The sequence below is a fragment of the Polyodon spathula genome, chromosome 6 (genome assembly GCF_017654505.1).
Source record: "Polyodon spathula isolate WHYD16114869_AA chromosome 6, ASM1765450v1, whole genome shotgun sequence".
In the NCBI taxonomy this organism is placed as follows: domain Eukaryota; kingdom Metazoa; phylum Chordata; class Actinopteri; order Acipenseriformes; family Polyodontidae; genus Polyodon; species Polyodon spathula.
The window spans coordinates 41,571,218-41,586,984 of NC_054539.1; the positions used below are offsets into that span (position 1 = coordinate 41,571,218).

The 15,767-nt window shown below is 40.3% G+C and overlaps 1 protein-coding gene across 2 annotated transcripts in view; it reads left to right on the forward strand.

Annotated features, from left to right (window-relative positions):
- LOC121317193 (signal-induced proliferation-associated 1-like protein 2) overlaps positions 1 to 15,767 on the forward strand; it is a 158,898-nt gene that overhangs the window by 126,130 nt on the left and 17,001 nt on the right. For both annotated transcript variants that reach the window (XM_041252859.1, XM_041252860.1), the window contains 2 exons: positions 6,792 to 7,011; positions 10,750 to 10,881. In XM_041252859.1, coding sequence (XP_041108793.1) covers positions 6,792 to 7,011; positions 10,750 to 10,881 — 352 coding nt within the window. The remainder of the gene's footprint in view (positions 1 to 6,791; positions 7,012 to 10,749; positions 10,882 to 15,767) is intronic.

A 15,767-nucleotide genomic window follows, 5' to 3' on the forward strand; every position in this document is an offset into this window, starting at 1 on the left:
GCACACAATGCCTGTGACAGTCATGCCCATCCCCGAGGGCATATGAGGACTGCCCACACAGATCACGGCATCATTTTTCCTTTGAGGACTGAAACCTGGCGGACGAGCCATAGACAGATCAGTAGTTATTACTTTGATCTGCATATTTACTTGCTATTGTGTATTACACTAATGTGATAATTATTGACGTTGTATTAGTTTACGAATTACACAATTTTTTGCACACAGCCTGTTGTTTGTTACGTCCCTCAGCAGCCTTGCGCCCCGCGTGAAGCTGACGGCTCGTGTCGCCCCTTCCCAGCGATCAAGCAACTTGAGTTGGCTGACTTGTGCTGTCATCACAGGCTGCTTAACTCCGGCTGGAGTTAAAACTTTTTTTTTTTTGTAAACAACATTATTATTTTGTGAACTGTAATTATGTTACTGCTGTTTTCTGTGAGAATTTCTTTCTCTAGTGTTTTTTTTTTTTTTTTTTTTTTTTTTTTCTTTAATATATTTTTTTTTAACAGAAACATGAGCACAACTGATTGCTCGCAGTGCCATTACGAAGGCTGTTAGGGCTCTAACAAGCACACATCCCCCAGTAGTATTCATACTGTCTGTGTGGTTTTGCCAGAGGCGTATGCAGGTGGGCATCTCTCTATACTTGTTCCTGCGGTAACGTGAACTGATTAGACCTGTAGGTCACCGACCCGATCCGTTTTCAACTCGGTACCCATACCGAACAGGGAATGAGGTTACCGCACTGATACTTCCCCGGTCAAAACTTGGTACTGAACCTTACCAATGGTACGGTACTGTACCATCCCTGCTTTAAGGCACCGAACCAGTACTGGACTGACCCGATAACGTCACGGTTCAGACCTGATACTGACCGGTGTTTACATCCCCCAGGCTGGCACCCAGCAGGCCTTGTTGACAGCCCAGTTGCTGTCTTTAGCAGTTGAGGCAGCAACTGTACAGTTTTATGGTACATTGCTTGCTATTTGCATAATGCCTGGGTTTTATCCCAGTGCCAGCAGCCTCATGGACCGGCACAGCCAGCTGCGCCTGCTGCAAGAGGTTATGTTCGCCAGGGAGGCTATAATAAGTTGCGGCACAGAGGCAAAAACCTCAGGCCAAGCCACAAGGTGAGCAGCTGCCCTAGGCATTTTCTGCCACAGACCCAGGGCCCCTTCTCAGGGAGACGTCTGCAGTATCGGCATCAGTGCACCACAGACATCTGGGTGTACTTCTGTTTAGATCGGCTACTCACTGCAGTTCAAGCACGGTCCCCCTCCCTTTTGGGGTGTGACTACAACATCAGCCACAGACCCACTGGACGCTGCTGTGGTGTCTCATGAGGTAGCAGCTCTGCTGCAAGCACTGCTATTCGTATGGTGCCGTCTCCAGTTCATACTTCCTGGTGGTCTCAACCAATCCTTGACCTCAAGCAGGTCATCCTATATCTGAGCCAAAGGAGGTTCAAAATGTTGACGATGCAACAGCTGTTGCAGTCAATCCAGCCTGGCAACTAGTTTCACCGTGGTGGACCCCCATGAAACTGGTCCACATGAAGAACCTGCGGTTCGCCTTTCACAGGACAGCGTATGATTTCTGGGTCTTGCAGTTTGGCCTCTCTCTAGCTCCCTGTACCTTTTTGAAGTGCAGCGACGCTACTACGCCCAGTCTCCAGCTCAGGCAGACGCTCATACATAACTGATCACCCGCCACCTTCCAGGAGACTGGGTTTAAACCCTGATGCAGCTCCTAAGCAGCCAGCCGTGGAGACTGCCCAAGGGCGTGACCTGCTCATTCATTCACGGGGCATCTTATGGCATACATTTGACTCGTTTGGGTCTGTCCTAGGATTATTGACATAAAATGCCAGCACAGCATCCACGCGTTCCCTGTACGGGTACAAGTGGAGCATATTGCAGGCACGGGGCCTGCCTCATGGGTTCGACCTCACGACCTGTCCCATGGCAATTATACTGCAATTTTTGCAGGACCTGTTGATGAGGGGAAATCCTCCTCTGCATTTAAATGTCCGTCTGGCATGCTTGCCATGTCAAAATTGACTCGGCCTCCCCCAGGAGCTCACTTCTTGGCGGGGCAATTTTTAAAAGGCTCACACTGGCTTTGGCCACCTATGAAGGATACTGTTCCTTATGGGAGGTTCAAGTGGTGCTTGATGCACTCATGAAGCCTCCATTTGAGCCACTGCAATCGGCTGAGCTGAAATTTGTATCGTGCAAAACGGCTTTCTTGCTCGCAACCACCTCTGCAAAGTGGGTGAGTGAGATGCAGGCATTTTTAATTGCGAAAGCCTACTTAATTTTTGCAGAAGCCAGGACAAGCATATTATGTTGACAAGACAAAAAGTTGCAGTCAGTCCGAACCCATGGTCCCATGACAAGCCCTGTCTAAACAGAAGCTATTCAAATGGATAACAGACACAGGAATGTCTATGAGCTGGCCAACTTGCCCCCTCCAAAAAAGCTCATTGCCCATGCCACCAGGGGCTTTATTATGGGCTTATCTGTCACAGACATTTGCATTGCAGTGGTGTAGGCTACTCCCCATACCTTTACGAGGTTCTACAGACTGAATGTCGTGGATCTGCAAAACCCTGGTTTTGGAACTAGAGTAATAAGGGCGGCTTCAGGGTCGAACCTTATAACATAAACGTAGAGGTGAGGTTCTCCCTGAATTTTTTTGCCCTAGCTACTATTTACTGGGGTTCCATATAGTAACGCACAAGGCAGCCTCTTGACTTAGCCTTGTAGCATTCCTGTCGTTCTGCAATATTACCATTGCTACAGCTTTGGTACACTCACCTATATGGTAATAGTTACATTTTGTACTTGATAGGGAACATTAGGTTATTATCATAAACTTGATTCCCTGAAACAAAAATGTAACAGTTAACCTTCAAGGTTGCTGTGTCCATGATTGCAACAGGCTTGAAGGAAAAATGATGCTGTGATCAGTGCGGGCAGTCCTTATATGCCCTAGGGGGTTGGGCATGACTGCGTCACAGGCTTGGCAAAGCAGCTTTGATTTTTATTTATTCAGGTTCAGGGTGTTTAGCAGGTAAACACCCACACGGTAATGGTTTCATTTCTATTTCAGGGAATTATGATAATACCCTAACGTAATGTTACAAAACAACTAAAAAATATAATATAACATCTCTTACAAACTGAAGATGGTAAAGCATGTCTTTTAGTGCTGACTGGGGAAAAAGCAGGTCTGGGTACAAGTTGTCTCAGCTGTTGGTTTTATGAAGCAGCATATTTCCAGATAGAATGCAGATGTATACATCCGATTTAATAATTAGCTTGGAAGTGGCTTCAGTGGTGTTACTTATAATTTTTTACTATTTTATGGGACCTTGTTGCATTATATTCAAACTTTTATAAAATGTTAATAACTCCTTATAACATGATTACATTATCAAACACATTTGGGTCTTGTGAGTTCACGCTTTTATTCCCAGTATGTGCATTATAGGAGGCTGTGTGGTCCAGTGGTTAAAAAACAGGCTTATAACTGGGCAGTCCTAGGTTCAAATCCCAGCTCAGCCACTGACTCACTGCGTGACCCTGAGCAAGTCACTTAACTTCCTTGTGCTCCGTGTTTTGGGTGTGACATTGTTGTAATGACACTGCAGCTGATGCATAGTTCACACACCCTAGTCTCATATCTGGTAAAGCGCTTTGTGATGGTGGTCCACTATTAAAGGCGCTATATAAAAATACAAATTATTTATTATTCTTACATTTGTAGGTAGGGTCTGGTTCTCTGGGTGAAATAAAGTCTGAGCAGTCCTCCAAACAATTGAGATATTCAGTGGTGTGTATTTTAAACATTATAATCCGGTATTGTCATTATAATGCAAAACATGTATCAGGTAATGCAAATATCAGACCTTATAGTCTATGCTGGGATAGGGCTGGATGACTATTACATTTTCATTTGATTGTTATCAGCTTAAACAATCTTATCATAAACAACCATTAATCCTATCCCTAGTTAGCAGTTCTGCCACTTTATTTTCTTGATATGTGTTTGTATCTCCCACAATGGGGGGAGATATAAAAGCATTTTTCCGATGCTCAGTTTAATTATGTGGCATGGAACACACACACACACCACTACATGTGCCTTATGCCGTAATTGTTTATGGTAGTGTGTCAGTTTAATTATTTCTTTTTTGCTTTGAAGATCAAGTCAAAGACATTTTTTAAAATGTACTGTAGATTCAGTTGTTTGTTGGGGAGCATTTTTATGTTGGGTTAATTTTGTTTAAGCAGATATTTCTGGCTACATAAAGTGTTTTGTGCTTTCTTCAGACAGTTCTTCTTTCACACATTTTTACTCCATTGTCATTCAAGTACTGCTGTACATCTCATCTTCTTAATCAATGCAGAATGGCATGATATTAGAATGTAGTCATTTTAAATTAATATCAAAACCCTGCTGGGCACTGTTGCTGAAGAGAAGCTGCCAGACACTGTGACCTTGCACTGTCCTGTGAGCTAATGCTGTCAGTTAGGAAACCTTCATTTAATATTTCAAGCTTTAGAGAACATTTCAAATCTTACTAATTACTAAAGCATGCTGTTTGGTAAAAAGCTATACTTTGCAAGAGTAGGTGACGAAACAGTGCATCAAAAATAGTCAGTGTGATTTGAATGTAATTTGATTTTACTTTAAAACTGACAGCTCATTATAGATGGCTTCCTGAGCTGAGAGGTTGTATGACAGCATCAGGAAATTGCGACCGTCTACAGATTTCCCTTCTTGTGACCCTATAAAGAGAGGATCCTTACAGAATTTCACTAAGTAGTAAAACCTCTTGGGTTAAATGAACTTGGTTTCTCAGCCCAGATTTAAGTAATTATGCAGTCTTTTTGTGAATCTACATCAACCTTAATCTTAATTGCTTTTTACATCTTGATTACAGATGATTTGAAAGCTTTAAAACAGTCGACTAGAATGCTGATTTGCAGGTGTAGCATATGGTCATTTTAAAGCTGCTGTGTTCCACAGTCTTAAAGAAGAATTCCCTGGTGACTGTTCCCTTCTTTATTCCTAAATTTAGCCTCTTTTGATTTCACTTTGGCTGCCTAGTTGGCTTGTTTCCCAAACTTACTCCCTCTTGGAAACAGCATGTCACTACAGCTGGGAGTTTGTAAATTGCCATGTTCGAGCACTATCATAAATCAGAAAGAACTGGAAAAGGGGAATCTGGGCAAACATACACATGTGTGTAATACATTAATTGAAGATTTATGGGATTGTACAAGTCTGGCATGCTCTCTCACGATCCAGTACACTGTCACTTTCCTTTCTAGAAATATACTTCCAGAAAGTTTTGACACTTACACTTTCTAGGCAGGCCAGCTAGCAAAGTGACATATTAATCTTGTTAAACCTTCAAATAAGTTCAGGCCACACATGATGACAATTCCTGTGTAAGATCATATCTAATGAATATTAAGAAGCTGATTAAAACAAAAATGACTGAAGACCCCATTAAACCCCAACAGTCATATTTAATTAAGACAAAAAGTGCTTTTTTTTTTTTTTTTTTTTTTTTTTAATCACAAAATAAATAGGAGCACCGACGTGCTGCTGTTTATTTATTATTTTCTTTTTGGATATTGATCCTGAATGTGCTTTCTCTGGGACATGTGGCTGCTTTTTAACCAGACTCTCCTTTGTCTTTTGTGTTCTTGAAGAAATGCTTAGTGCAGCAGTTGGATGTTATACATGTCATATGGAACGTAGCTTAGTGCTCCACAATAAAATATGTTAAACATGAGCATCTGCTTTTTTTCCCCCAATGTCTTGTTATACTGATAACATTTCATAAGGCCCGTATTTCCAACATGGGATTTGAAGATAACATATAATAATAATAATAATAATAATAATAATAATAATAATAATAATAATAATAATAATAATAATAATAATAATAAAACTGAAGCACTTTAGTTCATAATAAGCTTGACTAGGAAATGAAGATGTATTCATGAGGACATTGTTGAGATCAGCATCCAATCTGTTGACTTTTCCACAAGGCTTAATACATTAAACTAACCTCGATTTTAAACCATACAAGATCATTAGTCATTCTCCGAGATCCTGGTCCTTGACTGTAAAAGGCTTGGGGGTTATGAAGAGTACCTTATCAGACATCCTGTTACAGGAAGGGCCACTACATTTCAAGATTTATACACTGTAGTGCTGCATTGTTTAGACATTTGAGAAATGTACAGCTTACATTACATGGGTGGGTGCATTAGGTCCTAATCTACTAGTGGTCTTGCTTAAGGCCTTAAGTTGTTAAGTAATTAGTGTTTGGTATACTCTATTTCATTCAGATTGAGTTCCCATTAATATATTGTTAATTGTTTTAAGTATATATTCTATCACGACAGAGAAAAGAAGCATTTATAGTGGTTGATGAACAAAAAAGCACACGCTACGATAACAGTAAAAAATAATCCTGATTAGAAGGAAAAACATGGTATAATGGAAGGTAAGAACCCTGAGTCTTACATCAGCCCTACATTATAGGTTGCCTGCCTTTCATCACCCCCTTATCTGTCATGTAAATGTCCTCAGCTTCTGCTCGGTCAAAATAATTATATTTATTTCAGTGAAACAGTGGCATGTTTATTTCTTGTATTTTATTTCATTTATTTGTTTTGCCTGCAGTTTTGCCTTGTGTAGAATAGTCAATTGTACTAACTACTGGTGTGTTTTTGTTTGTTTGTTTGTTTTTTCCAATTTAGATTTCTGCTTCTGGCAGTCTGTCGCCAAAGAAGTCTCTGCATCGCACTCTGTCTGATGAGAGTTTATGCAGCAACAGAAAAGGTTCCTCGTATGCCAGTTCTCGAAGTTCAATGCTTGACCAAGTATTGCCAAATGATATTCTGTTCAGCACTACGCCACCGTACCACAGCACTCTACCGCCCAGAATGACACTAAACTCTGGTGCATCAAACCTAAGAAGTAAGTGCTGGCCTACGTTTTTATTTTTAATATTAACATTTTATTTCATGGAAACTGTTTTGACTAGCCCAACTGGGTATATTAACTGATATAAGTATGTAATTATAGCTATTAACCCATACTGATCCATGAACTGAATATTCTACATGAAATGTGAATTAGAAGACTTTTAAAACTAACCTGTTGTCTCAGGCATTAAGACTCCTAGGCGAGCTGGTCATTATCCTCTGGTACATGCCCTCTAAAAGATAAGTTATGTAGTATCTTGAAACTTGCTTTAAATTTCAGGCACCCTATGCGATCCAAAACAAATTTTTTAAATATTACTTTTTTTAATAGCATTAATATCCTCCACAGCAGTCATTACCTGCCAACTAACTAAGTCTAAGTGTCCTCACCTTTTTCTCGGGGCACCTAACTGTCGTCACAGTATATTTTCAAGCAAATGGGCAATTAAAATGATTCATAAGACTTGCATATTATTAGCTTAACAATGTACCATTCTTATGTAGATTGATTTTCCTGTAGCATATTTCACTTTTAATTGGATGAAGCCTATTTATTCTGCATCTGTGCCACCGGCAGGTAAGGTAATTTCTGAAAGACGCAGACATTTTTTTTTTGCCTTCGAATACATTTTAAAAAATGTTCGCACAGTTATTTTAACAAGCACTACAAAGTATTAACAGTGCAATTAACAACAAATGTTTCATAATGACAGCTAATGTTTAAAGAGCAAGTAGCTGGGTTCAGAAAAATAGTGTTCTGACTCCCCAAGTTACAACTGTTTAAATGTTTACCTGTCTGTTACAATTTTTTTTTTTTTTCCAAAATGACTGCTCTAGTCCACTGGGTTTAAGATCTGTCCTCTACATTACATTAAAAAAAAAAAAAAAAAACATAACAGGTGTTCTGACTTTTCTGTTCCCTACCACATCATGGATCATTATTGCTGTGTTACCTGTTTGACAATGTGGCAGGGTTCGTATGCTAGTCTAGAAAAAGTATGTAAAAATACCAAACTGATTTCCAGGTCTTGAAAAACCATGTTTCCGTTATGAAAGTCTGGAGTTTGACTAGTATCACTGGAGAATGAAAATAATTTTATTATTAATAATAATTGATCTTGAAAGCAGGTCAGCAGGTAACTGTCTAAGCAGTTTACTAGTAGCAACTATATTGCTTGTGACCAAATCCCGCGAGGATTGCCCCGTGTAACACCCCTGACAAAGTCCTGACAATTCAAGCAGTCCTATCCAGTGTTGCCAGCTGGGCTATTTTGTCGCTAGATGTAGCAACTTTTGGGTTCCCCTAGCGACAAAAATATTGTCAAAGCGACTAGCGACAAATCTAGCGACTTTCACTGCCAACAACAACAATTTTCAGAGAAAGAAGCCGCCAAATTGTATCCTCACAACAGCAGTAACAGGTAGCTCAATACACCACGCTTCTCCCCTGAAGAACAGTGGTGGCGTTCTTGTAGCACAGATTTCCACAGTTCTAGACAGAATCGCACGTTCTTCAAGGGCTGCTGCGTGACGTCACTCAACGCCACCTGCAGAAATCTGTGCAGATCCTGCGCAGCGCAGCTTCGACAAGCTGCTGTGGAGACTGATGCGGTGTGAACAAAAGAGATCACGAGTGACCGGCTAATCGTAATGGAAATAACTACTAAAACTACAGTTGCCCCCCTGTTAACGGTAGAGAACGACATCAATTATTTAAACACACAATGTACTAAATCCGTGATAAGTGCTGCATAATGTTACAATAAAGTTAAGGTTAATCAATTACGTTAAACTGACTCTGTACAGGTAGATAATCCAGGGAAATATAAAATGTCTAAAAGTGATGAATCATCATTAATACATTTAATATTGTTTACTCGTAATGGTTAAGCAATTCCGAGAGGAGTGATAAATTGTCTAACTGCATTTTTGGCGACTTTAGAATGTCTAGCGACTTTGTGAGGTTTCTCTGGTGACTTCCTGCTTTGTGGAGTTGGCAACAGTGATTCTATCCAGTCAGCGCACTGGTATATGTCACATGACTGTGTCTGCTCCAGTGAAACGAAGGTAAAATGGACAATACGACAGCCAAAGTATATACATTTATATTGAAGACTATGATTTTTTTTTTTTTTAATGACATTACAGACTGGAATTACAAGTTACTGTACTCTGCTCACCAAGATTCATATTGTATTATCTTGTTGTTACCTTTATTAAATCGTTAACGTTATTTCCCAACCCATAAGAAAAAAAATTGAATACGATCATTATCATCACTGACTTGGAATTAACAAAAAAATAAAAAAAAACGCTTTCTGTAGCCCCTATGGTGTTTATAAACGTAGCATGTAAACATCGCTTTTTTCATTTCTTTAATGAGATTAATAAAATATACCGGTAGTTTTTATTTTAAATGTATGTATGTTGCTTGTAACTTATAGTACTGAGTGCAGCAATAGTCTTGGGTCCAAACCATCAGCCGAGTGTAGATATACTATTTACATCCTCGCTATATGGCCTTCATTATACGATTTAAATAGTGATTTATTAATAAATTATTAATAAATAAATCAATAAATAATAATTCAAAACTGCTGCTGATGTTGGCTCCTACAGCTCTAAATAAGGAAGCAAGTTTTAAATTAACATTTGCAATTGAAACAAAACTGAAACTTTGATGCCTTTTTGGGGGGTGGGTTGTACTGTGTTCTTCAACCAATAGGATATAGCCAGAATACTGGATGCAGCATGCCACAAATAGGTACTACTTGTAATTCTACTTTTATTCACCTTCTTAGCACTATTATTATTAGTGGCAGTAGTGACAAATACTGTAATAATAAAGAAAATCAAAGAATAAAACAGTACTAATATTATTAATAGTTTAGCTGATGCCTTTATCCAAGGTGACGTCCTTAACTTACTCCAGCAGCTTATATTGTTCGTTTTGGTTTGTCCTTTTACTATAGCCAACAAAAGGCTTTGGACCCAAACAGGGTTGTTATAGCGAGGGTGTTCTATATTTAGTATTTGACTTGTATGTTTAATATACACCACTTGCACATTTTAATATATAATGCATGCACATTTGTTTTCATTTTTGCTATTTTTCACCTCCCATAGTGTTCAACATTTAACAGAGGATATAAAGAAGTTTGGATCAGAATCCAATATCATCCCTTACAGAAAAATAATATACTACAAGTATACTTGTGATAAAATTGTCTGATTTTTTAATCTACTATTGGTACCATTATAGTGGCCTATTTTGACACAAGTATACTTGCAGTATACAACTTTTTATATTTTTGTAAATAATGCAGCATAGTTCTCAAATATTGGACATTTCTTAGATTGTATCTAACTTCTCTTTTGCATACCTGCATTGTCTCTTGCTAGATATGCACCTCCAGATTCTGACAAATACTTTTAGAAAACCAGGAGCAACTTCTGCTCTGGATTAAAAAGCTATAATGCTCTGCGGCAGCCCACCTATGTGGATAACTATCGAAAAACTAGTAGAAACTAACTAAAATACAAGCCTGGGAAAAACAAATGGAAGTCTGGAAAAAGTATGGAGTTTTGGTGTTGAAAAAGTATATGAACGCTGATGTGGGCACACTATCGGTGCACTAGAGTGACTATTTTGAAAATAGCTTTGAAACAGACCTTAAAGTGCCAATGTTTGGTGTATTTGTGCATTGACCTGATTCGGTTGTCTTTGCAGGTGAATTCTGGTTTTCCGACGGGTCCTTCGCTGAGAAGTCCAAGTTTACTGACCCTGGCCTGATGCCCCTACCAGACACTGCCTCTGACTTGGACTGGTCTCATCTCGTAGATGCTGCACGAGCGTTTGAAGGTATGAAAAGATACATGCTGTTCACTCGTTATGATATGCCCCACTGCAAGAAATTTACTGCTTCCTCCTAAGTTCATTTGCACCTATTGATTTGTCCGAAGTGAATTTTACAACAGATTGAAGCACATTTGTCTTTTTTCAATTGCAGAATATCTACAGTACTGAGCTTCTCAATTCAGGCAGCCAGCAGCTGAAAATCCAGTGAATATTTATTTAAAGATTAAAGAAGCAAATGCTGGCCTGGTATTTGTAGTGAAGATTTGTTGGTAATGATTTTATGGAAGCTGCCTTATAAGTAAACAGTTTTTAAGGCGACTTTTGCATGATTGCGTTGATGGGTGGGGTGAAAGACATGACATGTTCAACACAACATCTTTCAGAAGTACCAGGATTTAATGGATACAAGCATATATTATGAAAAGATTTCTTTGAGGATGAGCATTGTTTTTGTGTGTATTTATTTCATATCTATTAACAAGTCACTCACAGTGTGCTGTGCTGTGGTAATTTAGTAATACGTTTTAATGAAGCTAAAGTTTTTAAATCCAGTGCTCACATCATTTCAGTTTATGTGGCTGGGTGTCTTGCCAGGGATTTGAACCTTTGGTAGCTGGGGGCCACATTAGTGGGGCATTGTGTAGAATCTAGAATTGTGTATTCTATACAGATAAGCAACCCTTCTAAAAACCTCCTCAGAACTTTTTTCCACTTTTAAATATGAAATCTGCTTGTTCTACATTTTCCCCGTGTGGTGCTCAGGTACCACTTTCTTTCTTTTTCTTCCTCTAGATACATATGCACTCTATCGGGAAGGTAAAACCTGTTGGGTGTTCACAAGACAACTTGTTTTTTAAATGTGTGAAATCCTTGATATTCTGTCATTAACCTAAATTGTGTGTGTGTGTGTGTGTGTGTGTGTGTGTGTGTGTGTGTGTGTTTAACTGGGTCTTTGGAATGTTGAAGCTCTAAGCTGACAACAATAAAATTCAGACATGACAGGGTAGAAGATGCATAATGACAGTGAGTAACACATGTAACTTGAGTTTGAGAAGTAACATATTATTATATCCCCTCCCTCCAAAGAAGTAAAATTGTCTTTACATTCTGGTGGCTTTACTACTATTGGTAGTTACTTGTGTTGCTATCCACACTTACATTTGTAGAACTTAGTGCTGTAAATTTAACTGTCGTCTTACATTTATGATGTTTACAAATCAGGATGGGCATGTGTAATTGTTTCGAAAATTACTAATCGTATAATCTATCTTGTATTACAACAAACATAAATGGTCTGAACAGACCCATTAACCACGCTAAGCCTGCCGCAGCAGCCCACCATATTGCTATAAATATTAAATAATTCATTATTTCTTTTTACTGCTGTAAATTACTGAAGCACCTGATAGATACTGTGGTAGCGGCTGTGCTACAATGGTTTGTAGGAAATATGGAGCTCCTATATCTCCGTCTGGAGCCTCCATTAAATGCTCAGAATATTTGTTGACATCTTCCCTCACAACTTCCGTAAGATCGCAGTCGGGTGAAACACTCCCCTACGAGACATCCTGGCCATCAACGTGTGTAATGATTCATAGTGTGGTGGTGCGTAGGACTGATTCTCTATGGTCTGCTTCTCTAGATTGGGATTCAGTGAAGAGAAGGGCTATAATTCAGGGAGGTCTCTTCCCTGTTAGCAAAGCACACTATAGATCCAGTTCCCATAGACTAGCGGGGTCAAGGTTTTTATTCCCATTACTTTGTGGTTCCAAAAAGAGAAAAAAGGGAAAAAGGGAAAGAAGCAGGGAAACTCCGACCGATCTTAGACCACAGGAGGCTCAACAAATTTATCCAGCTTTCAAGATGCTGACTGTCCACCAGGTAATACAGTCACTAGCTCCATCATGTTGGCTGGAACTAGTGGACTTGAAGGACACATACTTCCGTGTGCCAATCTGGCACCCACACCGACAGTACCTTCAACTCACCATAAGAGGGCAAAATTTTCAATTCCATGTGCTCCAATTTGGAATTTCAACAGTTCCCAGGGTCTTCATTAAGCTGATGTCAGTAGCTGCTGCTTCTCTGAGGGATCAGGGGATCCAGGTGTACCCCTATATAGATGACTGCTTGCTAGCAGCTCAGTCACAACAGCGAGCTTGCTATAATGCTGTATTGTTTTCAACATCTAGGTCTGATCTTGTTTTTGGGGGTGACTCTAGATACTCCTTCAACTGCTGCCACTCTGTCTCACGATCAGAAGGGCTTCGATAAGGAGACTTGCAGTGAGATTTCTAAAGTTCAGCTCTGCTCCAGTGAGCGCATTCCAGCAGCTGCTGGGTCACATTGTGTCAGCCATTCTCTTGATACAGAACACCCGCCTGCACATGAGGGGTCTCCAGTACTGTCGTCTTCGTCAGTGATTCAAGACTCTAGGGCCCTGGAATCACTACCAACGCTCACAATATATAAACTTCCTTAGCTCTTAGCTGTATTTCTGGCACTTCAACATTTCCGTCCCACACTCAGGGGCAGGTCTGTCCAAGTATATCTAGACAACCCTGTGGCAGTACACTATATAAATCACTGGGATGACAAAATCTTGGTCCCTGTGCTCTCTGACACTGAAGCTTGGAAGGTGGTGCAGTAACAAAGGCATCAAAATACATGTCGTCTACCTACCAGGGAAGCAAAACGTGTTGGCAGACTATCTAAGCAGACTCGCAAGTCCATATGAATGGTGCCTCTGCTTGGAGGTGCAGCAACTCTTTCAGAAATGGGTGTGCCCTCAAGTGAATCATCTATTTGTGTCGCCCAAAAATACCCACCTTCCGCTATTCTGTAGCCTCTTCCCTCACCAGGGTGCCCTAGCATCAGACGTGTTCTCCATTCCCTGGGGGGTGGATCTTATGGACACTTTCCCACCTTTTCCCTTCATTCTAAAGGTGTTACAGAAAGTGTACAGAGACCAAGCACAGGTGATATTGGTAGCACCTGGACCAAGAGCTTTTGGTTCCCTTCTGTTCTAAGCATGGCACAACAGGGACCACTTCATCTACCCATCAGGAGGGAATTACTTTCTCTGGATCAGGGAGGAGTACTCCATGGAAACCCCCGGTACTTCTAGTTAGCAGCATGGCTGCTGAAAGGCCCAAATTCTCAGAGTTAGGCATGGCCGAAACTGTGACTGAGGTTCTGCTGGCAGCAAAGAAGAAATCTACCCACGAGTGCTATTCTACAAAATGGTCAGAATTTGTGACTTGCTGCAGATCTAAGGCTGTTGATGCTGTTTCTATATCGCTGAGGAGTTCCTCTGCAATCTCTAGCTTCCTGCCAGGATGGGCTGGTGTATCGGCGGGATCCCATCCACTAGTGCGTAGGTTCTTCAAGGGGCTCCTACATCTGAGACACACACACACACCTCACATTGTACCCCAGTGGAGCTTGTCTCCTTGTACTGAGGTGTCTCATTCTCCATTTGAGACTATAAAACACCTCACTTTGAAAACGGCTTTCCTGACTGGGATTATATCATCTTGCCGTGTCAGTGAACTGCAGGCCCTAGTCATTAATGAGCCGTACATGCAGTCTGTTAATGACAGGATTGTATGCTGAACTAATCCTCCTTAACTTCCTAAGGTGTCTCAGAGTTTCACCTATCACAAGCAATAATCATACCTCCACCTCATCAGTCGGAGGAAGATAGGGAACTGCATCTGCTGGATGTCAGACGGGTGCTATTAATCTACATATCCAGGACCTTGCCTTATAAGTAGTGGTCAGCTGTTCATCTCATTTGTCCCTTTTCTTAAGGGCAGACCAGTGACAAAATGGACGATAGCAGCATAGCTTAAGGACTGTATCATGCTCTGTTATGAACTTGAAGAAAGACCACTGGTGAAGCACATCAAGGCTCATTCTCTCAGGGGAGTGGCTACTTCCTGGGCAAATATTAGATATGTTCCTATTTCTGATATTTGTTTGGAAGCAACTTGGTCTTCCTTTTACACTTTAATGAAACACTGTATCTTGGATGTTTCCACCTCTCATCAGTTTGCTTACACGGTTTTATCCATTGTAGAGGATAAGTCTTAAACAGCATTCACATTTCTCCTTTTCACCTCCTTTCTTTTTTTATTCTAAGGTATACAGGGGGTTCCAAAGTTTTGTGTGAAGTCCACGAAGAGCTGGTAAGAAGGCGGAAATCACCTGTACCTGGTTTCTTCCAGTTCGGAGTGGACTCCACACCTGTCTTCCCACCCACCTTTCCCCACGGTTTTTGGTGTATAGGTAAAATACAGGACATCTGACCCTTGTGCGTCCTTTTCCTTTATACTATCGGGTGGGAGTGGTGTTATGACACACGACTCTAAAAGGCTGCCTTCTGGGAGAAGAGGGCGGTTTGTCCATGTTTTTTCCTAGCCGGACAGCGGAAAGGTTCCAATGTTATGTGGAGTCCAGTCCGAACTGGAAGAAACCCATTTACAAGTATTGGGGTGGGGGGGGTGGGGTATTGTATATTTGCATATTTTATACAGTATATTTAATAACAGTATTTCAGAATTAAATATCAGCTGATCAACAATGCTTCTAGCAACGTTTTTGCCTTAGCATCCAATTCTAACGTATTTTCTGCATACTGTATAAGAAACTGTTATTGAATCATTTGCCTTCCACATTCAGTGTCAGGCTGATGAGGACATTTTTAAGTGTAAAAAGTCACCTAATATAGTGGGATTATATAGTTTTTATGTAGTTATCTATCAAATAACGTCAATCACTACGCAAACCCCCCGCATTGCAAAATGATGCGTTTGGGGCGGAGTTTTGCTTCAAACAGATACCGCTATGTTTTGACTATGGCGCTAAACGTAAGATTGCACTGTGTC